This window comes from Zophobas morio, unplaced genomic scaffold (genome assembly GCF_036711695.1).
Source record: "Zophobas morio isolate AGI-343-1 ecotype UQ-CSIRO unplaced genomic scaffold, CSIRO_AGI_Zmor_V1 ptg000008l, whole genome shotgun sequence".
Classification (NCBI taxonomy): Eukaryota; Metazoa; Arthropoda; class Insecta; order Coleoptera; family Tenebrionidae; genus Zophobas; species Zophobas morio.
This window is the reverse complement of record NW_026972113.1, coordinates 13,534,023-13,558,602: the sequence shown is the minus strand read 5'-3', so window position 1 is coordinate 13,558,602 and position 24,580 is coordinate 13,534,023. Positions and strand designations below refer to the sequence as shown.

Here is a 24,580-nt window from a genome sequence, read left to right as displayed (position 1 = left end):
CGAGTTTTAGTTTCTCAATGTTTCGAGTTCTCGTTCCTTGGTTTTTCGTTTACAATTTTTCAGTTTTCCAGTTTTTAAATTTTTAGATTTCTGACTTTTTCGATTCTTCAATTTTTCGATTTGTTCGTTTCGGTTTTTATTTTCTTTATTTTTAAAATTTTCGTTTTTTCTACGTTCTAATTTTCTAAGTTTTTAGATTTTTCAATTTTTCGATTTTTCGATTTACAAGTTGAAAATCAAGAACTGGAAAAATTGAAAAACCGAAAAATTGAAAAATCGAAAGATTAAAAATTGAGAAACTTAAAATTGAAAAAAATATTGAAAATAAAGAAATCAGAAAATCGGATAAGCGAGAAATCCAATCTTGCAAATTTCAAAAATTCAAAAATAGGAAAATCGAGAAATTAAACAATTTGGGATGTTTCAGTTTTTATATTCTGCAATTTTTCTATTTCCAATTTCACGAGTTTTCAATTTTTAATTTTTCAATTGTTAGATTTTTGCTTTTTCGATTCTTCAATTTTTCGTTTCGCTTTCTAAGTGTTTTCTTTATTTTTAAAATTTGTCGGTTTTCTACGTTCTGATGTTCTAATTTTGTCTTTCAATGTAAAATTTTTAAATTTTCCAATTTTTCAATTTTTCGATTTACAATTTTTCGGTTTTTAATTTTTCGATTTTTCAACTGCTGGATTAGTGTTACATTTTTCTTTTTTCAATTTTAGAATTTTCGGTTTCTCAATTTTTGGTTTTTCCGTTTTTGATTTGCAATTTTTCTAGTTTTTATTTTAAATATTTTTTCAATTTTACGATTTGAGAATTTTCTATTTTTTAATTAGATATTGGGTTTAAAAACTTTTGCAGTAATTAATTTTTTCTATTTTTCAATTTTTGTTTCTGGCAGACATACAATTTTTCCATTTTTCGATCTTTCAATGTTATAGATACAGTTTTTCGAGTTTAAAATTTTGACAATTCTATAATTTTTCGATTTTATATTGTTAGATTTTCCGATTCATTATTTTTTCGATTGCTAAGTTTCTCGAATTTTAGTTTCTCAATGTTTCGAGTTTTCGTTCCTTGGTTTTTCGTTTACAATTCTTCAGTTTTCCAGTTTTTAAATTTTTAGATTTCTGACTTTTTCGATTCTTCAATTTTTCGATTTGTTCGTTTCGGTTTTTGTTTTCTTTATTTTTAAAATTTTCGGTTTTTCTAGGTTCTAATTTTCTAAGTTTTTAGATTTTTCAATTTTTCGATTTTTCGATTTACAAGTTGAAAATCAAGAACTGGAAAAATTGAAAAAATCGGAAAATCGGATAATTGTGCAATCCAAAATTGCAAAATTGAAAAATTCACACATTGGAAAATCGAGGAACCGACAAATCTAAGAATGAAAATTTGAAAAATTGTAATATGAAAAAATTGAAAAAACGAAGACTCAGATTTCAAAAAAAAAAGATTTTTCGAAAAATTATAGTTAGATTTTCCGAATTCTATTTTTTTATGACAACTCTTATAAGTTAAAATAAATATACCGGGTGTCTCTTTTAATTTTTCGATTTTATATTGTTGAATTTTTTAGTTTTTCGTTTCGAATCGTTTTTTCTTCTTTCCGATTTTTCGATTCATTATTTTTTCGATTGCTAAGTTTCTCGATTTTTAGTTTCTCAATGTTTCGAGTTTTCGTTCCTTGGTTTTTCGTTTACAATTTTTCAGTTTTCCAGTTTTTAAATTTTTAGATTTCTGACTTTTTCGATTCTTCAATTTTTCGATTTGTTCGTTTCGGTTTTTATTTTCTTTATTTTTAAAATTTTCGGTTTTTCTACGTTCTAATTTTCTAAGTTTTTAGATTTTTCAATTTTTCGATTTTTCGATTTACAAGTTGAAAATCAAGAACTGGAAAAATTGAAAAAATCGGAAAATCGGATAATTGAGAAATCCAAAATTGCAAAATTGAAAAATTCAAACATTGGAAAATCGAGGAACCGAAAAATCTAAGATTGAAAATTTGAAAAATTGTAATATGAAAAAATTGAAAAAACGAAGACTCAGATTTCAAAAAAAAAGATTTTTCGAAAAATTATAGTTAGATTTTCCGAATTTTATTTTTTTATGACAACTCTTATAAGTTAAAATAAATATACCGGGTGTCTCTTTTAATTTTTCGATTTTATATTGTTGAATTTTTTAGTTTTTCGTTTCGAATCGTTTTTTCTTCTTTCCGATTTTTCGATTAATTATTTTTTCGATTGCTAAGTTTCTCGATTTTTAGTTTCTCAATGTTTCGAGTTTTCGTTCCTTGGTTTTTCGTTTACAATTTTTCAGTTTTCCAGTTTTTAAATTTTTAGATTTCTGACCTTTTCGATTCTTCAATTTTTCGATTTGTTCGTTTCGGTTTTTGTTTTCTTTATTTTTAAAATTTTCGGTTTTTCTACGTTCTAATTTTCTAAGTTTTTAGATTTTACAATTTTTCGTTGAAAATCAAGAACTGGAAAAATTGAAAAAATCGAAAAATCGAATAATTGAGAAAACCAAAATTGCAAAATTGAAAAATTCGAACATTAGAAAATCGAGGAACCGAAAAATCTAAGACTGAAAATTTGAAAAATTGTAATATGAAAAAATTGAATAAACGAAGACTCAGATTTCGAAAAAAAAAAAGATTTTTCGAAAAATTATAGTTAGATTTTCCGAATTTTATTTTTTTATGACAACTTTTATATGTTAAATAAATAAATAGTTTAAATAAATAAATAGTTTATTGATCATCCAACGGGCAAATCGCCCACATAGGACATAATAATAACAAATAGTAAATTAACCCAAAAAAACAAAAAAATTTAATATAATGCTAATTTAACGCCAGCAATAAATTCATTTGGAGACACTACAAATATATCACATAGGTGTTGTATGTTATTGTATATTCTGCACATATTATTAACTGGTGAATAATAATGTTGATTAGTGCGAGCCACATCACATAGGAAAGTTCTCGGATTCCTAGATCCTGAACGAGGAACATAAAAACAAATTTGTTCGAGCAAGACATTGTCATTAATTATATTATGTATGAGTTTATGCAGAAAAATAACAGAGGAAAATTCACGCCTACTTTGGAGATAAACAAGATTGAACTCATTTAACAGCTCATGCTGCGAAAATCCTTGGATAGGGTAAACACCGTATTTTTTGTAGAAAGCATACTTACAGAATTTCCTCTGCACTTTTTCCAAGACCTGTATATGTGTAATATAAAAAGGATTCCAGATTATTGAACAATACTCTAAAACAGACCTAACATACGCACAATAAAGCATTACAATACAGTCAACATTGGTGAAATCCTTTGTGTTACGTATTATAAAACCTAGTATTTTCATGGCCTTTTCACTAATATGTGTAATATGTTGTGTGAATGACAAAGACTGATCCATCACAACTCCCAGGTCTTTAAACTCAGTACACCTAATAAGTGACTGATCATTTATCTTGTAATTGAACAAAATAGTGTTAACTTTACGACTATATGACATAATTCTACATTTATTAACATTCACTTCTAATTTATTCTCAACACACCATTTAAAAAACTTATTCACAATACCCTGCAATACAAAGCAATCGTACTCATCACTTATGACTTTTAAAATTTTGACATCGTCAGCATACATATAGACATCACATTGATTATTATTTATCACAGAAATTACATCGATAACAAAAATTGTAAACAACAACGGTCCCATATTTGATCCCTGGCAGACACCTGTGTTACATTCATAACTATAAGATTTACAATTCTGATATTGCACATACTGTTTTTGACCTACAAGTATCGACTTGAATAGTTGGACTACTTCTTCACATAGACCCATAGCAGCAAGTTTGTTGAGTAGTAAAGTATGATTCACTTTGTCAAACGCCTTAGACAAATCTGTATACACAACATCAACTTGCTGCTTTAAATCTAAAGAGTTGGATAATTTTTGTGTAAAGTTACATAGATTAGTTGCAGTCGATCTACCTGATATAAAACCATGCTGCTGAGTTGCAATTAATTGTTTTACATGACTGTATACATACTTAACTAAAATGCTTTGAAAAATCTTAGCAAAATTTGGTATAATTGCAATGGGCCTATAGTTAATTACATTATCTTTAGCATCAGATTTAAATACTGGAGTAACTCTACCAATCTTCCAACATTCTGGGAACGTGGAGGTGGAAATTATGGCGTTATAAAGATGACAAAGCGGTGTTAATAGAGACCCTATACAATCTCGGACGAGAAATGCAGGAATTTCATCATCTCCACTGGTTAGATTCGGTTTCAATTTTTTAGCAGCTTGTAGAATATCACAGTCGGTTATATTAAAACGATGTAAAACATTTACGTAACAACACGGAAAAAGATCACAGCATTTATCACAGTTATCGTCGCAGGCTTTATCACAGTATTTATCATCATGGGAAGGTTGAGTGACAACATGATCGACATCATTTGTAGAATTATTTGATGGAATAAATACACCACTAAAATGCTCAGCAAAAGCATTCACGATGTCACGGGACGTTGACAGGAGACGATCATTATATGTCATTCTTCCTGGTATACGCGTACTCCCTTTTCTTGAAGTAATATAGGACCAGAATTTTTTAGGATCCGATTTAACATTGTCTTCTGCGGACTTAATAAAATTATGAAAATCAGTCTTAATTTGTGACTTGACCTCTTTCTCCAATTTTCGAGCAGCATCCTTTTTCGATAAGAGGTGACATTTCTTATATGATTTCCATAAGCGGTCTTTCTTTTCAATCATTTTAACAGTACCTGGTAAAATCCAACAGGGAAAGTTATGCCGAGCAGGAGTGATTTTAGGAACATTGGTCTCACAAAGCACATGCAGCTTTGTATATAATAAAGTACAGATTTCATTTACATCATTAATCTCTAGAATATCGGACCAATCTGTTTTTAACATTGCATCATATAAGCTGTGAAAATCTGCTTTTCTAAAGTTGTAACGAACAGAATCACGTTGTGCTTCAAAAACTACTTCCTGCTTGGTTTCAACAGTCAATTCCACACCTAAAGATGGATGATGCGGATCCTCAGCAACAAAGGGCTCCTCCATGTGATCCACATTACATTTTATTTTTTCAGAGGACAATACGAGGTCAAGGATTCTGTTGTTACGGTTCTTAACAAAATTATTCTGGCGTAATTCATTATAATTTATGAACTGGTTGAGAGTTTGGCAAACAGATGAAGGATTTTGAGCATATCTAGTGGTTGCGAAATATTCCGGAATATTGAAGTCACCAGCAATCAGAGTCATCCCCGTGATATGGGATTCTTCCAAATATTCGAAGACACTTTCATAGAGCTGCATCTGACTGCCAGGAGGAATGTAGAGATTTATGACGATTACAGGATCAGAGCAGCAGAACAACTTAACTACTAAAATATCAACTTCCTCAAATGGAGAAGTCACACATATACATTGAGCAGAAATTTTGCAGTTAACAGCAGTCAGCACTCCTCTTCCTTTTCTACCATTAGATGAACGGAAAACATTGTAATTATTTCCAAAAATTTCACTTGAGCTGACAGAATCACATTAAAATAATTATACTGGGTGTCTCTTTTATTTGATACAACCGCTTTATTCTTAAAGATAAACTTGTAGTTGTTTGAACAAATTTGTATCATTTTAAAAAATCTATCTGATGGCAACAACTTTTCATTTGTTTTTCAAGCAACTAGATTTTGAATTAAATGAAACATTTTTGAGATATTTTACTAGATAGCGTGTTTGTTTTTAGAATATTGGTTGGTTTTGATTTTTTGTAGTAAAAAAATGAATCTTTCCATTTATGAAAAAATATACCTAGTGTTAAGTTAAAAAAATTAAGTTGATGTCATTTCCGACTCTACCGGAAGTGATAATAAAAATGTGTGGTTATCATCACATAGATCGTTTAAAATGATACAAATTTGCTCAAAGAAGTACAGGTTTATCTTTAAGAATAAATAAGTTACAGGAGTTGTATCAAATAAAAGAGACACCCCGTAATTTTTCAATTGTTAGATTTTTACTTTTTCGATTCTTCAATTTTTCGTTTCGCTTTCTAAGTGTTTTCTTTATTTTTAAAATTTGTCGGTTTTCTACGTTCTAATGTTCTAATTTTGTCTTTCAATGTAAAATTTTTAAAATTTTGAATTTTTCAATTTTTCGATATACAATTTTTCGATTTTTCAACTACTGGATTAGTATTACATTTTTCTTTCTTCAATTATAGATTTTTCAGTTTCTCAATTTTTGGTTTTTCCGTTTTTGATGTGCAATTTGTCTAGTTTTTTTTAAATATTTTTTCAATTTTACGATTTGAGAATTTTCTATTTTTTAATTAGATATTGGGTTTAAAAACTTTTGCAGTAATTAATTTTTTCTATTTTTCAATTTTTGTTTCTGGCAGACATAATTTTTCCATTTTTCGATCTTTCAATGTTATAGATACAGTTTTTCGACTTTAAAATTTTGACAATTCGATAATTTTTCGATTTTATATTGTTGGATTTTTCGATTAATTATTTTTTCGATTGCTAAGTTTCTCGATTTTTAGTTTCTCAATGTTTCGAGTTTTCGTTCCTTGGTTTTTCGTTTACAATTTTTCAGTTTTCCAGTTTTTAAATTTTTAGATTTCTGACTTTTTCGATTCTTCAATTAATTTTTCGATTTGTTCGTTTCGGTTTTTATTTTCTTATTTTTAAAATTTTCGGTTTTTCTACGTTATAATTTTCTAAGTTTTTAGATTTTTCAATTTTTCGTTGAAAATCAAGAACTGGAAAAATTGAAAAAATCGGAAAATCGGATAATTGAGAAATCCAAAATTGCAAAATTGAAAAATTCACACATTGGAAAATAGAGGAACCGAAAAATCTAAGATTGAAAATTTGAAAAATTGTAATATGAAAAAATTGAAAAAACGAAGACTCAGATTTCGAAAAAAAAAGATTTTTCGAAAAATTATAGTTAGATTTTCCGAATTTTATTTTTTTATGACAACTCTTATAAGTTAAAATAAATATACCGGGTGTCTCTTTTATTTGATACAACCGCTTTATTCTTAAAGATAAACCTGTAGTTGTTTGAGCAAATCTGTATCATTTTAAAAAATCTATCTGATGGCAACAATTTTTCATTTGTTTTTCAAGCAACTAGATTTTGAATTAAATGAAACATTTTTGAGATATTTTACTAGATAGCATGTTTGTCGTTGATTTTAGATTATAGGTTGCTTTTGTTTTTTTGTAGTAAAAAAATCAATCTTTCCATTTATGAAAAAATATACCTAGCGTTCCGTTAAAATAAAAATAAGTTGATGTCATTTCCGACTCTACCGGAAGTGATAATAAAAATGTGTGGTTATCATCACATAGATCGTTTAAAATGATACAAATTTGCTCAAAGAAGTACAGGTTTATCTTTAAGAATAAAAAAGTTTCAGGAGTTGTATCAAATAAAAGAGACACCCCGTATAATATATACTATTTACCATGTTTAGTACGATAATCTTAAAACGTTTGCAAAATTTCAGAGCATTCGGTTCTGCAGTTCCAAAGTTAAATATTGCAAAATGTTGTAATACAATTTTGATTTTTTTTGACGTCATCACCTTATTGGGGGGGATGATTAGCCAATTTAATCCTAAAATGTACTAATTTTATTTTAGCCGGAAAGTAGGGCGTGTCCGCCCGATAAATGGCTCAAATCTGGAAAAAGGGCGTTCCCTTGATCGGCGTCTGGTCGAAAATGAGTGGGGTGAGCGTCCGGCGTCCGCGGCATTGAATTCCGTTTAGCCAATACAACGGCGATTTAGGACAAAGTGTCTAGCTTGGGGGATGGACAAACTATAATTGGCTTAAACGGAACAAATGAGACAAAGGTCCTCGAAATCCCGTTCCAGTCGAACTGAAGAGCACGAATTCGTTACATAAACAACAAGAACCATCAAAACTCGCTGAATCACCCCGGCTCTGTCAAAATGGTTAAACGCATTCCAGCCGAGCCATGCAAATAATACGTAGCCTTCCAATTCCTCCGCAGTGTTGCAACCACCACACTCGCATGTTATTCCAAACCGTTACATACAAATATAACACATCGCAATCATTTTCGATTAACTCCGATCATTAAATCCGAAAAGGAATTAATCGCCTCTTTTGTTTCGCGTTACGAAACCCCGTGTGGGTTCCACACAGTTCACTTGTCTCAAATACCAACACCGGTGCCATAAATTCGCTTAATTATCCCTGTGGTCTTAATAGTCGGAGTTATTTAACAGTGGGCTAATTGATCGAATTAACGCAAAAAGTGGCATTGTGAAGAAATCCAGGAAGCGAGGAATACACTCTTGGAAAAAATGCATCGCAGATGGCCTTGCTTTCAAAACTGACGGACAGAAGCTGTCGTTTCCGTTATGACTGGGTTTCGCAACAGACGATTTTTTCGGAGGACACACCTAACGGATCTGGATTTATGTGCTGGCGATCCGGCTCGAAGGACCGACTTTATCATCATCATCGTTATTATTACTATTATTTCAAAAGCGCGCTGACACTGATCACGCGATATAAGGTTAATTGGGGTTACTGGAAATAATAGCCCACGCCTTCTCGAGCGCGTCAAAAATCACTTATATCAGATTTTGCACAATGCTCGAGCTCGAACCAGATCAGATCGAATTAAATAAATTTGACAAGTCCTAATGGAAAGAGGGCCTTGATCCATTTAGCTGTAACAATATTTATATTGCCACTTATAACAAAAACTAATAAAAATGGGTGTGAGCTTCTCGGCGGCGAAATTTATGAAGACAGGTCCTTATCGGCGAGATCTGGGCCCGCAACAAAGGCGCCCCGCTTGGCGGGCATAAATCTCGCAATTACCTCATTCTTGCGATCTTACAAAACTGAAAAGTGCGATTTTTCGTGAAATCTGGCGAGGTCGACGGGTTGCAAAGTTTAAGGTAAAAATTCGCGGAAAGTCGTACGGTGTGCGACTGAAAGAGAAACGAAGGTAAAATTTATTTGATGACACGTTTGAAACGGCCCGGTGAAAAATAGCGGAAATAAACCGCTTTCTTTCGAGGAGAATCCGAGATTGAAAGGTCAAGTTTAAGACGGTAAAAGGCTGGAAAAGTGAGGATTTTGCATGTTGTGGACATGTATGTCGTGTTATGGGAGAGTTATGGTACGATTGCTGACCTTAGCATTTTTAGGTCCAGACGGAGTGACGTGTTTGATGGGCGGGACAGCGGGTTTGAGAATTTTTTATAAGTGATTTAAAACGGAAGTCAGGGTTTATAGTTAATTGCTCGAAACGATTCTTGAATTTCCTTTTATTCTTGTTCATGTTCATTCATTAAAAACCTGAAATGTTTTCGAAAATAAAATACCAGAGTGTTCAAACATCCAAAATGAAGTATAGAATTCGAGCGCAGCGAGCTCGTTCAGGTGTTCTCAAAAAAGGTTCATGGGCGTTCCTGAGAATCTAAATTGTTAAGGCAACATTTTATTGTTTTTTAAAAAAAGAAAACTTCGAAAATATTTGTAGTGTGTAGAGTTTATGACACCTCAACAACCTGCACGTGCATTTTTTATTTTTTAAGTATACAATTTACTTTCACGGACTGCACCAGAGTTCTAGATCTATTTACAAGTTCAATAAAATAAAAAAAAGCCGGTTATTGACTCATTTGCCAGACTTCTAAGATAAGACTTGAAAAAGAAGAACAATATACAATGCGAGCGCAGCGAGCACCTTCAAGTTGTTTAAGTATCACAAACTCTGTAGAACCCGTGACACTTAACGACCTGAACTATGACACTTAAACAACCTGACCATAAAATCTATAACTTTATAGAGCCCGTGATAGTTAAACGACTTGAGCTATGACTCTATAATTCTATACCTCTATAGAGCCTGTGACATTTAAACGACCTGAACTGTAACTCTACAGACTTGAACGACCTGAAGTATAACTCTATAGAACCTATGACACTTAAACGATCTGAACTATAACTCTATAGAATCTCTAACACTTTAAAGGATCTGAACTATAACTGTACAGACCCTGTACGATTTAAACGACGCGAATTATGACTCTTTAACTCTATTGAACCTGTGTCATTTGAATGACCTGACCTATAACTCTATAGAGCCTCTGATACTTAAACAACCTCAAGTTAAATTCTATAACTTTATAGAACCTGTAACACTTAAACGACATCAATATAACTCTATAGACCCTGTGACACTTAAACGAGTGAATATAACTCTAGAGCTCTATAGAGCTTGTGACACCTAACCGACCTGTAGTATAACTCTATAACTCTATAGAACCTGTGACACTTAGACGACCTGAACTGTAACTCTACAATTCAATAGAACCTGTGACCTTTAAACGACCTGAACCATGAAGTCGTTGAAATTTAAGCTACCTGAACTTAAACTCTATAACTCTATAGAGCGTGCGACACTTAAAGGACATGAACTGTAACTCTATAGAACTTATGACACTTAAACGATCTGAACTATAACTCTATAGAGTCTCTGACACTTTAAAAGATCTGAACTATAACTCTACAGAGCCTGTACAATTTAAACGACGCGAATTATGACTTTATAACTCTATAGTACTTGTGACACTTAAACAACCTGAACTTCAACTCCATAATTTTATAGAGTCTGTGACAATTAAACGATCTGAATTATGACTCTAGAGAGCTTGTACCACTTAAACGACCTGAACTATGACTTATAGCACTCTATTGAACCTGTGTTACTTAAACGACCTGACCTATAACTCTGTAGAGCCTCTGACACTTAAACAACCTGAACTTAAACTTAAACTCTATAACTTTATAGAACCTGTGATAGTTAAATGACCTGAACTATCACTCTATAACTTTATTGAACTTGTGTCACTTAAACGACCTGAACTATAACTTTATGGAGCCTTTGACACTTAAACAATCTGAACATAAACTCTATAGAGTCTCTGACACTTAAGCAACTTGAACTTAAATTCTATAACTTTCTGTGACACTGAAATGACGCCAAAATAACTCTATAACTCGATAGAGCCTGTGATACTTGAACGACATGAATATAACTCTGTAGCTCTATGGAACCTGTGACACTTAAACGACCTGAAGTATAACTCTGTAACTCAATAGGACCTGCGACACTTAGACGACCTGAACTATAACTCTATAACTCCTCTACATACCCTGTGACACTTGAACGACGTGAATATAACTCTATAGCCTGTGACACTTAAATGACCTGAACCATAACTGTATAGAACCTGTGACACTTAAACGACCTGAACTATAACTCTATAGAACCTATGACACTTAAACGATCTGAACTATAACTCTATAGAGTCTCTGACACTTTAAAGGATCAGAACTATAACTCTACAGAGCCTGTACCATTTAAACGACGCGAATTATAACTTTATAACTCTATTGAACCTGTGTCACTTGAATGACCTGACCTATAACTCCATAGAGCATCTGACACTTAAACAACCTCAAGTTAAACTCTATAACTTTATAGAACCTGTAACACTTAAACGACATCAATATAACTCTATAGAGCCTGTGACACTTAAACGAGTGAATATAATTCTAGGGCTCTATAGAGCTTATGACACCTAACCGACCTGTAGTATAACTCTGTAACTCTATAGAGCCTGTGACACTTAGACGACCTGAACTGTAACTCTACAATTCAATACAACCTGTGACCTCTAAACGACCTGAACCATAAAGTCGTTGAAATTTAAGCTACCTGAACTATAACTCTATAGAACTTTTGACACTTAAACTGCCTGAAGTATAACTTTATAAAGCCTTTGACACTTAAACAACCTGAACTTCAACTCCATAACTTTATAGAGCCCGTGACAATTAAACGACGTGAATTATAATTATATAACCTTATAGAACCTGTGACACTTAAACGATCTGAATTATGACTCTAGAGAGCATGTGCCACTTAAACGACCTTAACTATGACTTATAACACTCTATTGAACCTGTGTTACTTAAACGACCTGACTTATAACTCTGTAGAGCCTTCGACACTTAAACAACCTGAACTTAAACTTAAACTCTATACCTTTATAGAACCTGTGACAGTTAAACGATCTGAACTATAACTCTATAACTTTATTGAACTTGTGTCACTTAAACGACCTGAACTAAAACTTTATGGAGCCTTTGACAGTTAAACAATCTGAACATAAACTCTATAGAGTCTCTGACACTTAAGCAACTTGAACTTAAATTCTATAACTGTCTAGAGCTTGTGATACTTGAACGACATGAATATAACTCTGTAGCTCTATAGAACATGTGACACTTAAACGACCTGAAGTATAACTCTGCAACTCAATAGAACCTGCGACACTTAGACGACCTGAACTATAACTCTATAACTCCTCTATATAGTCTGTGACACTTGAACGACGTGAATATAACTCTATAGAACCTGTGACACTTAAATAACCTGAACCATAACTGTATAGAACCTGATACTTAAACGTGCTGGACCTGTGACTCTATAAAGCCGCTGACATTTAAACTACCTGAACACTATCTCTATAGAAGCTTTGACACTTAAACAACCTGAACTTAAACGTTCTAGAGCCTCTAAGCCTTAAACAACCTGAACTTAAACTCTATAACTTTATAGAACCTGTGACACTGAAACGATCTGAAGTATAACTTTATAGAGAGTGTGACACTTCAACGACCTGAACTATCACTCGATAACTTTATTGAACTTGTGTTACTTAAACGACCTGACCTATAACTCTATAAAACCTTTGACATTTAAACAACCTGGTCACAAACTTAAAAACTTTAAACGACCTGCACTATAACTTTTTGGAGCCTTTGACGCTTAAACAACCAGAGCATAAACTCTTTAGAGTCTCTGATACTTAAGCAACTTGAACTTAAACTCTATAACTTTATAGAGCTTGTAGTTCAAGAGCCTGTAACAATTAAACGACGTGAATTATAATTATATAACATTATAGAGCCTGTGACACTTAAACAATCTGAATTATGACTCTAGAGAGCCTGTACCACTTAAACGACTTGAACTATGACTTATAACACTCTATTGAACGTGTGTTACTTAAACGACCTGACCTATAACTCTGTAGAGCCTCTGACACTTAAGCAACCTGAACTTAAACTTAAACTCTATAACTTTATTGAACTTGTGTCAGTTAAACGACCTGAACTATAACTTTATGGAGCCTTTGACACTTAAACAATCTGAACATAAACTCTATAGAGTCTCTGACACTTAAGCAACTTGAACTTAAATTCTACAACTTTCTAGAGCTTGTGACACTGAAATGACGTCAAAATAACTCTATAACTCGATAGAGCCTGTGATACTTGAACGACGTGAATATAACTCTATAGCTCTATAGAGCCTGTGACACTTAAATGACCTGAACCATAACTGTATAGAACCTACGACACTTAAACGTCCTGGATTATAACTCTATAGAGCCGCTGACATTTAAACTACGTGAACACTATCTCTGTAGAAGCTTTGACACTTAAATAACCTGAACTTAAACGTTCTAGGGCCTCTAAACCTTAAACAACCTGAACTTAAACTCCATAACTTTATAGAACCTGTGACACTGAAACGATCTGAATTATCACTCGATAACTTTATTGAATTTGTGTTACTAAACGACCTGACCTATAACTCTATAAAACCCTTGACATTTAAACAACCTGAACATAAACTCTATAGAGTCTCTGATACTTAAGCAACTTGAACTTAAACTCTATAACTTTATAGAGCTTCTAACACTTAAACGCCGTCAATATAACTCTATAACTCCTCTATATAGCCTGTGACACTTGAACGACGTGAATATAACTCTATAGCTCTATAGAGCCTGTGACACTTAAATGACCTAAACCATAACTGTATAGAACCTGTGACACTTCAACGTACTGAACTATAACTATAGAGTCTTTGACACTTAAACAACCTGAACTTAAACTATGTAACTTTATAGAGCCAGTGATAATTAAACGACCTGCACTATAACTCTATAGAGCCTCTGATATTTCAACAACCTGATCTATAAATCTATGGAGCCTGCGACACAACAGGAACGAGCTCGCTGTGCTAGCATTATAGACATCCAGAAATGATTCCTGGGTGTTTCACTCGTCTCTATATGACAAAAATGCGAGTGCAGCGAGCAGTGTTCCTGACATTTTTTTAAATTCTTGAGAAAAAACACGAAGGATTACTTAGATTGTTTCATTCTTTCAGAACAAGACACTAGAGGCCCCCAAGATTCTTTTTATTTCTTTTAAATTAAACTCTATAACTTTATAGAGCCCGTGATAGTTAAACGACCTGAACTATAACTCTATAACTCTATAACTCTATAGAGTTATAGAGTTATAGGATACTTCAACAACCTGCACTATAAATCTGTAGAGCCTAAATCTACAGTTCAACAACCTGAACGTGCTACCTGTGCTCGCATTGTTGACGGTTTATAAGTGGTTTAAAACGGATGAAGTGAACCATCACTCGATAACTTTATTGAACTTGTGTTACTTAAACGACCTGACATATAACTCTATAAAAGACTTGACATTTAAACAACCTGGACACAAACTTTATAACTTTGTAGAGCCTGTGCCACGTAAACGACATGGACTATGACTGTATAACTCTATAGAGCCTGTGACATTTAAAAGACTGAACTATAACTTTATAACTTTATAGAGCTTGTGATAGCTAAACGACCGGAACTATAAATCTATGACTCTGTAGAGCCTGCGAAACCTCAACAGCCTGAACTATTACTCAATAAATTGAACTCTATAGAGCCCCTAATACTTCAACAACCTTAACTATAAGTCTATAGAGTCTGCAACAGTTCGACAACCTCAATTTTTTCCTGTAGACGTCGTCCTATAGTATCTAAGATTGCCCACAGAAAAATATCAATTTTTAGGATTTAAAAAAGTGGATTTCAGAATCAATTATAGATAATAATAATCCAGAAAAACGAATGAAGATATGTATTCAGAAATTCCATAAACTCCTTAAAAATGGGAAAGTTTCCATTTTCTTGGAAAAATTTGCTATAGATCTTGTAACAGTGAGAAAATTTAATAGTTTAGACAATCTTTAATTTTTGGAGATTTTCGGAATTTTTATTAAACACTTTTTGTTACAATGTACCTAAATATGTTACTCTTCAAAGGTTTCACTAGTCTAAAGAATTATGGAAAATTTTAGATAGACATATATCCCAGATAATGAATTCACTGAATATATGAAGTTCGTGTTGTGCGATTTCGTTTCTTAAAAAAATATGACCATACAATCCCATAATTCTCACTCCTTACATCCTCCAGCGAAGAAACACCATCCAAAAACCCCAAGAGAAAGTCGGCAAATCTGCCACTAATAAACGAAAACTTTTTCACCAAATTTGTACAATTAAACAACCACAAACCTGCATCTAATTGAAAAAAGAAAGTCTCTCGAGACTCAGAAAAACAACAGCCACCTTTTCGAAGTTATTAACGCTCTTGAATCACCTCCTGCCATATCTAAATACCAACATCTAATTTATAGTACATCCACGAACATAATAAATTAATAAAATAAAAACACGACATAGTTTGCGTTTATTTTGTGTTTCTTCACACATTACCTTGCCATAAATATCTACCAATTGCAAAACAAAGAATGAATAATGACCAATTAAAAAATCGCTTTTTAGTCATTACAAGTAACATAAGGTGTCGGATTAGAGGTGGCCTTGATCAAGAAGTAAATAATTTAGTGGTCTTGCGACAAATTTGTCGACGAAGTTAATGTCTCGTCGGTACTAAAGTGAAGTCAGATTAATCAAATAACAGGTTTGAATTACTCAATCGGTTTCCGGCCAGCAGTAATAAATTAAAACTAAATGTATAACGATAATTAAAAGCGAACTCTTCAGCTCACAATCGCTGGGAGAAGCGCAAAAAACTCCTCTAACGAGCATTGTTTGCCAATTGCTTTCACTGCAGCACTAACGATCCAATAAAAACGTAAAAATTACATTAGACGCTAATAGTCGACATCTGTTCGACTATTAAATTTAAATAAATTATGCTGGTAATGCTCACAATAAAACCTATTAGGAAACACAAGATTTATGTCCGCTGCCACCGAGTTTGAGCGGGTGGGTGAAAGGGTTCCAAAGCGAAATTAAAAAATACGTTTTGGAATTCTTTTGACGGTTTATTTGGAGCGGATAACATCGCTCGATAATTGTAAACTTACGTAAGATCGAATTCGGAGCGGCCGATAAATATTTTTCACATGACGCGGGCTTGCGTCACTTTGGGTACTGAAATTGTACGTTTCGGGGAAATGGGGGTTGTTATGTCACGGCGGAATCAAGAGCCCACGGCGGCCCAAAATGTGTGTTAAGTGTTTTCGAAACGGCGCTGGGTGGGCGGGTACATGAGGTCTAACCCTATTCGATAAACATCTAGGCAAACATAAAAGATCGGAGAGTTATGTAAGATTGTTGCAATGGTGTAAGTTATAATTGTGAAAAAATGCAGATTTGCGGCCGAAATGAGGCGAGGTAATTGCAAAATTATTGAAATAAAGGAGTGACAAAATACGGAAAAGGTTTTAAAATTATAAAATGACGAGGATCTTAAATTTCTGATAAAATTTCAAAGAACTATCCCTAAATCCCTAAAACTGACTATTTATTTTCGCAATTCTGAAAAAATGGTCGAAACTGTCGAAGGATTGAAGCCGAAAATTGCTTTTGGAGTTCAAAGTCTAAAAAAAATCCCTTTACGTCATTTTCGAAGGATGACGAAAACTGGTTGAGATTTTCATAAGGGGAAAGTACTTACTAATTGAAACATTGTGCTTGTTGCTTAAAAATCCACAAAAAATTCTGGATTATAAATATCCACGTGCTGATTCTAAAAATATGACCCCGGAGCAAGATTTTAGCAATATTGGCGTTGGAATTGTTTTCTTTTAATTCTAGAAATTGGCATATTTCAATTTCAGTAATACTTAATACTAATAGAAGTTATCGAAGAAATGAGGCCGAATTTTTAGAGCTTCAGCTGCAGCAGAAATGTCTTTGAGTAAGTTTCAAAAGTGGTCGAAAGAGGGTCGAAATTTTCATAATTGAAAAATTTTACTTTCGAAAAATGTGCCTTAAAATCCACAATAAATTCTGGGATATAGATATCGACGTGCTATAGTATTCTGTCAAGGAAGAAAAGCCGACTATAATAGTGTTTGCGTCTTTAAGAATTAAAAAGAATCTCAGCGATGCCTATTTTTTTTTTTTTTTTGAAAGAATTTAAAACAATTTTGAGAACCCCTAATGTTTTTTTTTTTGTGAAAGGACCTCAGAAACAATAGTGTGCTTTTTTAGCCGCAAAAGATTTTCAGAAACCTTGAACTTCTTTTGTTTAGTTGCAGAAGAATCGGGCGTGACACCTTTTCTTTTTTTTTAGCTGCGTAAGAATCTCAGGAGTCCTGAGTGTCTTTTGTTTGTTTCATAAGAATCGCGGAAGCTCTGAATGTCTTTGCATAGTTGCATAAGAATTTCAGGAGCTTTGAGTGTCTTTTCTTTAGTTTTATGAGAATTTTTTACTTGGTTGTATAAACATCTTGGGAGCCCTGGTATATTTTGCAATTCTTATGAGTTGCATAAGAATTTCAGGAACTCTGAGTGTATTTTGCTTAGTTGCATAAAAATTTCGGAAATCCTGAGTGTCTTTAGCTTAGTTGCTTAAGAATCTCAGGAGCCCTGAGTGTTTTCTGCTTAGTTCCCTAAGAATCTCAGGAGCCCTGAGTGTTTTCTGCTTAGTTGCATAAGAATATCAGGAGCCCCGAGTGCTTTCACTTAATTGCATTAGAATCTCGGGAACACCGGGTGTCTTTTGCTTAGTTACATAAAAATCCCGAAAACCCTCAGTGTATTTTGCTTAGTTGCTTAAGAATCTCAGGAAATCTGAGTGTCTTTTGCTTAGTTGCATAAGAGTTTCGATAACCCTGAGTGTTTGTTGCCTGATTGCCTAAAAATCTCGGTAGCTCTGAGTACCTTTTGTTTAGTTCTTAAAAATTTCTGGAGCTCATAGTGTATTTTGCTCAGTTTCATAAGAATCTCGGGAGCCCTTTGAGTGTCTTTTGCTTAGTTACTTATGAATCTCGGAAGGGCTGAGCGTCTTTTGCTTAATTGCATAAGAATCTTGGGAGCCCTTTGAGTGTCCTTTGCTTAGTTCCTTAAGAATCTCACGAGTGTAGAGTGTCTGTTGTTTAGTTTCATAAAAATGTCAGGAGCCCTGCCTGAATCTCTTTTGCTTAGTTGCATAAAAATCTGGAGAGCCCACTGAGAGTCGTTTGCTTAGGTACTTAAAAATCTTGAGAGGCCTGAGCGTCTTTTGCTTAGCTTCATAAGAATCTCGAGAACTCTGAGTGTCTTTTGCTTAAAAATCTCACGAGTGTAGAGTGTCTATTGTTTTGTTTCATAAAAATCTCGGGAGCCCTGAGTGTCTTTTGCTTAGTTGCATAAAAATCTCGGGTCCCTCTGACTGTTTCTCGCTTAGTTGCTTAAAAATTTCAGAAGCCCTGCCTGAATCTCTTTTGCTTAATTGCATAAAAATCTAGAGAGCCCACTGAGAGTCGTTTGCTTAGGTACTTAAGAATCTTGAGAGCCCTGAGCGTTTTTGCTTAGATTCATAAGAATCTCGAGAACCCTGAGTGTCTTTTGCTTAATTGCATAAGAATCTCGGTAGGCCCGAGTGTCTTTTGCTTAATTGCTTAAGAATTTTTGGAATCCTGAGTGTCTTTTGCATGGTTGCATAAGTATTTTGAGAGCCCTCAGAGTGTCTTTTGCTTAGTTGTTTAAGAATTTCGGATGCCCTGAGTATATTTTGCTTAATTGCATAAGAATCTCGAAATCCCTCTGGGTGTCTTTTGGTTAGTTACCTAAGAATCTTGGAAGCTCTGATTATCTTATGCTTAGTTTCATAAGAATCTCGGGAGCCCTTTGAGTGTCTTGCTTAGTTACTTAAGAATCTCAGAAGCCCTGAGCGCCTTTTGTTTAATTTCATAAGAGTTTCGGGAGCTCTTTAAGTGTATTTTGCTTACTTGCTTAAGAGTCTCAGGAGCCCCGAATGTTTTTGCTTAGTTGTTTAGGAGTTTCTGGAGTCTTGAGTATATTGTGCTTAGTTGAATAAAAATATCGAGGGCACTCTGAGTATCTTTTGCTTAGTTACTTAAGAATTTCGGAAGCTCTGATTTTATCGTTTGCTTAGTTTCATAAGAATCTCGGGGGCCCTTTGAGTGTCTTTTGCTTAGTTACTTAAGAATCTCGGAAGCTCTGATTATCTTCTGCTTAGATTTATAAGAATTTCGGGAGCCCTTTAAGCGTCTTTTGCTTAGTTGCTTAAAAATATTGGGAGCACAAAGTGTATTTTGCTTAGGTGCATAGTAATCTGGGGAGCCCTCTGAGTGTATTTTGCTTAGTTACTTAAGAATCTTGGAAGTTTTGATTATCTTTTGCTTAATTTCATAAGAATCTCGGAAGCGCCGAGTGTCTTTTGCTTCGTTACTTAAAAATCTCGGAAGTTCTGATTATCCTTTGCTTAGTTTCATAAGAATCTCGGGAGCCCTTTGAGTATATTTTGCTTAGTTACTTATGAATCTCGGAAGCGTTGAGCGTGTTTTGCTTAATTGCGTAAGAATCTCGAAAGTCATTTGAGTGTTCTTTGCTTAGTTGCTTAAGAATCTCACTAGTGTAGAGTGTTTTTTGCTTAGTTGCATAAAAATCTCGGATCCCTCTGACTGTTTCTCGCTTAGTTGCTTAGAAATCTCAGAAGCCCTGCCTGAATCTCTTTTGCTTAATTGCATACAAATCTCGAGAGCCCACTGAGAGTCGTTTGCTTAGGTACTTAAGAATCTTGGGAGCCCTGAGCGTTTTTGCTTAGCTTCATAAGAATCTCGAGAACCCTGAGTGTATTTTCCTTAATTGCATAAGAATCTCGGTATAGCCCCGAGTGTCTTGCTTAATTGCTTAAGAATTTTTGGAGTCCTGAGTGTCTTTTGCTTAGTTGCATAAGTATTTCGGGAGCCCTCAGAGTGTCTTTGCTTAGTTGCTTAAGAATCTCGGTAGCTCTGAGTGTCTTTTGCTTAGTTGTTTAAGAGTTTCTGAAGCCCCGAGTGTATTTTGCTTAATTGCATAAGAATCTCGAAATTCCTCTGGGTGTTTTGAGGGAGCCCTTTGAGTGTCTTTTGCTTAGTTACTTAAGAATCTCGGAAGATCTGATTATCTTCTGCTTAGATTCATAAGAATTTCGGGAGCCCTTTAGGCGTCTTTTGCTTATTTACTTAAGTATTTCGGAAGCCCTGAACGTCTTTTGTTTATGTGCATATGAATTTCGGGAGCCCTTTGAGTGTCTTTTGATTGGTTGCTTAAAAATCTCGGGAACCCCGAATGTCTTTTGCTTAGTTGCATAAGAATCTCGAGGGCCCTCTGAGTAGCTTTTGCTTAGTTACTTAATAACCTCGGAAACTCTGATTATCTTTTGCTTAGTTTCATAAAAATCATGGGGGCCCCCTGAGTGTCTTTTGCTTAGTTGCATAAGAATTTTGGAAGCCCTTTGAGTGTCTTTTGCTTGGTTGGTTAAGAATCTCGGGAGCTACAATTATCTTTTGCTTAGTTCCATAAGATTCTCAGGAGCCCTCTGAATGTCTTTTGTTTAATTGCATAAAAATTTCTAGAGCCCTTTGAGTGTCTTCCCTTAGTTACTTAACAATCTTGGGAGTTCCGATTATTTTTTGCTTAGTTGCATAAGAATCTCAGGAACCCTCTGAGTTCTATTGCTTAATTGCATAGGAATCTCGGTAGCCCCGCGTGTCTTTTCCTTAGTTGCTTAAAAATGTCGGGAGGACAAAGTGTATTTTACTTAGGTGCATAGTAATCTCGAGAGCCCTCTGAGTGTCTTTTGCTAAGTTACTTAAGAATCTCGGAAGCTTTGATTATCTTTTGCTTAATTTCATAAGAATCTCGGGAGCCCTTTGAGTGTCTTTTGCTTAGTTGGATAAGAATCTCAAGAGCCCTGAGTGTCTTTTGTTTAGTGGTTTAAGGATCTTGGGAACCCTTTGAGTGGATTTTGCTTAGTTGCATAAGAATCTCGAGAGCCCAGAGTGTCTTTTGCTTAGTGGCTTAAGGATCTTGGGAACACTTTGAGTGGATTTTGCTTAGTTGCATAAGAATCTCGGGAGCCCTCTGAGTCTCTTTTCCTTAGTTTCATAAAAATCTTGGGGCTCTGATTATCTTTTGCTTGTCTGAATAAGAATCTCGGTAGCCCTTAGTGTCATTTGCTTAGCTGGTTAAAAATGTCGGTAGCTCTGAGTGTCCTATGCTTAGTTGCTTAAGATTCTCAGGAGCCTTTGTGACTTTTGCTTAGTTGCAAAAAAATCTCGGTAGCCACAAGTGTTTTTTGCCTAGTTGATTAAAAATCTCGGGAGCCTTTTGAGTGTATTTTGCTTAGTTGCACAAGAAACTCGGGAGAACTTTGAGTGTCTATTGCTCAGTTGCATAAGAATCTCGGGAACCCTGAATGCCTTTTGTTTAGTGGCTTAAGAATCTTGAAAATCTTTTGTGTATATTTTTCTTAGTTCCATAAAAATTTCGGGAGTCTTCTGAATGTCTTTTGCTTAGTTGCATAAGAATCTCGGGAGCACTCTGAATGTCTTTTGCTTAGTTTGATAAAAATCTTGTGAGCTCTGATTATCTTTTGCTTGTCTGAACAAAAATCTCGGTAGCCCTTAGTGTCTTTTGCTTAGCTGCTTAAAAATTTTGGTAGCTCTTATGCTTAGTTGCTTAAAATTGTCAGAAGCCCTGGTGTCTTTTCCTTAGTTGCAAAAGAATCTCGGTAGCCAGGAGTGTCTTTTGCCTAGTTTATTAAGAATCTCGGGAGCGTTTTAAGTGTATTTTGCTTAGTTGCATAAGAAACTCGGGAGAACATTGAGTGTCTATTGCACAGTTGCATAAGAATCTCGGGAACCCTCTAAGTGACTTTTGCATTGTTGCTTGAGAAGCTCGATAGCCTTGAGTGTATTTTGGTTAGTTGTATAAGAATCTCGGGAGCCCTGAATGCCTTTTGCTTAGTGGCTTAAGAATCTTGAGAATCTTTTGTGTGTATTTTTCTTAGCTGCATAAGAATCTCGGGAGCCTTCTAGTGTCTTTTGCTTAGTTGCATAAGAATCTCGGGAGCCCTCTGAGTGTCTTTTGCTTAGTTGCACAAGAATCTCGAGAAGCCTGAATGTCGTTTGCTTAGTTTCATAAGAATCTCAGTAGCCACTAGTGTCTTTTGTTTAATTGCTTAAAAATTTCGGTATAAGACTCTTGGAAGCCCCTTGAGTGTCTTTTGCTTAGTTGCATAATAATCTCAGCAGTCCTCTCTGCGTCTTTTGCTTAGTCGCATAAGAATCTCGAAAACCCTGAGCGTCTTTTGCTTAGTTGCAAAAGAATCTCGGTAACCCCGAGTATCTTTTGCTCAGTTGCTTAAAAATCTCGGAAGGCCTGAGTGTTTTTTGCTTAGTTGCTTAAGCATCTAGGGCGACAGAAATCGAGGTGCCTCAGTGTTTTGGTCCATAATAATTGTTTGTTTAAAAATTAGAAGAATCTTGAAAGTTTTGGCTGTGTTCTTTTTGAAAAAAATTTAAATAATATTAGGATCCCTAGGTTTTTTTAAGAATTTAATTTAAATCTTGAAAAATATTTTCTCGTTTTCTCTGTTATTTGAAGGGTTATGTCAAGAGTGACATTAAATTCGTAATCTATGAAAAATCTCTACACGATAGCACAGATTTCCTGTCAACTAGAGCTATATTTGAATATTTTCAGGAATATTTAGGACAACTATTCGCCAACTTCTATTAACCATCATTTCCCGCCCGCACCTCGTTCCCTTTCCCAGCACCATCATCGCCAGCCTCTTGACGTCAGTTCCATTTCCCCATCCACCCCTCGCCAATTTCTTCACTCTTCACTTTCATTCTCGGTACCGCCGAATCCCATTGCGTCGCCTAATTAGCCCAATTTCGCAAGCCGTCTCCACATTTCGGCAGGCCCTGACCGACCCATACCATGCCATGGTAGGTATGCCATGGAGGGGTGTTTCTCTCTCTTCGCGAAGTCATGGTACCTACTCTAGTGGAGCAAGTGACAGTGCATGCGACTGACCGACCGTACTAACCCACATCCGAGGCTAGACTTGTTGGACTTGGTCTGCGCGAAAGAAGTACCGTAGTGCGGGTGGAGTGCAGTGCAGTGCTGCCGAGGATTGTTTGTTCAAGTGTGCCATAGGACTGCAATGGGGAATTACTGCAAGAGGTAGGTCGCGTTGGAAGCTAAATTTTCTAGCCAAATTTTGTTAGAATTAGAGCTAAAATTGTGCAACTTTTGAGATGGTCTATCTGAGACAGTGAGAACTTCTAGGACACTTCATAATATTTAGATAAAATCAAATATGGTAATTCGGAGGTTGCAGCACCGCATTTGTGCAATTTTAAATGTGTATTTAAGTAAATTTTACCATATGCAATTTTAGAATTATTTTTCAAGGAAAACACCTTCTACGACTTTTAAAATTATCAGGGTTTGTGGAAGATTTAATATTTCTAGTATCACTCCGATTTCTAAAAATTTTAAATTTTACGTGTTATGCATTTTGTAGAATTGTTTAGAAAGTGGGTAAAGAGTTTTTATAGAATTTTCTACAATTTTCCAACCAATTGTGTTTGAATAGCTGTTAAACATGTTAAAATATACTAAATAATTCAAATTTCTGAAGGCATTACAGTGTGGTAAAAAATTAAATCAAATTAAATATTCTTCGAAAATCTAGAGCTAATTCTCAATCGATTTTGAGGCATGCCTAAATAGAAAGAAGAATATCTAAAATATTATATAGAAACTTCATGATCTTCTTTTTATAGCAAACTTTAGAATTCTCATAGATCTAAAATCTTCATAGATTCCAGAATCTTTAGATTTTTTCACGAAAAATTATCTCAAAAATATTTGGACAATTTAATTCTATCTAGAAGCTTTATGAAAATTTGTTCGAGAGAAAACTCAAGATTTCTTAAAGGTTCTTTAAATCCAGAATCTTCTGGAAGTACTTAAAACAGTTGCAATTTAGTGGACTTTAAGAAGGTTCTAGAAATCATAGCTGTTCCACTTTTCTTTAAAAGAATGTCTAAAATATTTGGAAAATTTCATTCTATCTGGAAACTTTATGAAGGCCTTTTCCATAGGAAAGCCCAGAATCCTCAAAATCTATGGTGTTTTTTTTTAAATCTACAATTTTCCAAAGATTCTAAAATCTCTTGTTTTCTTCCGGGAAGATGAAATTTTGAAATATCAAAGTACATAAAATACATAGTACAAT

The 24,580-nt window shown here is 34.3% G+C and overlaps 2 protein-coding genes across 2 annotated transcripts in view; one reads left to right on the top strand and one right to left on the bottom strand.

Annotated features, from left to right (window-relative positions):
- Positions 1-2,884: 2,884 nt before the first annotated feature.
- On the bottom strand, positions 2,885-7,172 carry LOC135124854 (uncharacterized). Its single transcript, XM_064050077.1, has 5 exons — positions 7,096-7,172; positions 4,025-5,553; positions 3,831-3,967; positions 3,615-3,755; positions 2,885-3,007 (listed from the first exon to the last, which is right to left on the bottom strand). The coding sequence occupies exons 1-5, from the start codon at positions 7,170-7,172 to the stop codon at positions 2,885-2,887; spliced, it is 2,007 nt and encodes a 668-aa protein (XP_063906147.1).
- A 16,073-nt stretch (positions 7,173-23,245) lies between these two features.
- The window catches only part of LOC135125431 (peroxidase), a 45,315-nt gene continuing 43,980 nt past the window's right edge, over positions 23,246-24,580 (top strand). Inside the window, exon 1 of the mRNA XM_064051052.1 lies at positions 23,246-23,520. Within this exon, the coding sequence (XP_063907122.1) occupies positions 23,501-23,520 (20 nt within the window). The 5' untranslated portion in view covers positions 23,246-23,500. The remainder of the gene's footprint in view (positions 23,521-24,580) is intronic.

Coding starts and splice junctions, on each gene's coding strand:
- LOC135124854 (XM_064050077.1), bottom strand. CDS start 7,172: ATGATACAGATTTGCTCAAACAACTACAGGTTTATCTTTAAGAATAAA. Junction 3,968..4,024: donor GCAGCATGGTTTTATATCAG/GTAGATCGACTG, acceptor CCAACTCTTTAG/ATTTAAAGCAGCAAGTTGAT. Junction 3,756..3,830: donor AACTATTCAAGTCGATACTT/GTAGGTCAAAAA, acceptor GGTGTCTGCCAG/GGATCAAATATGGGACCGTT.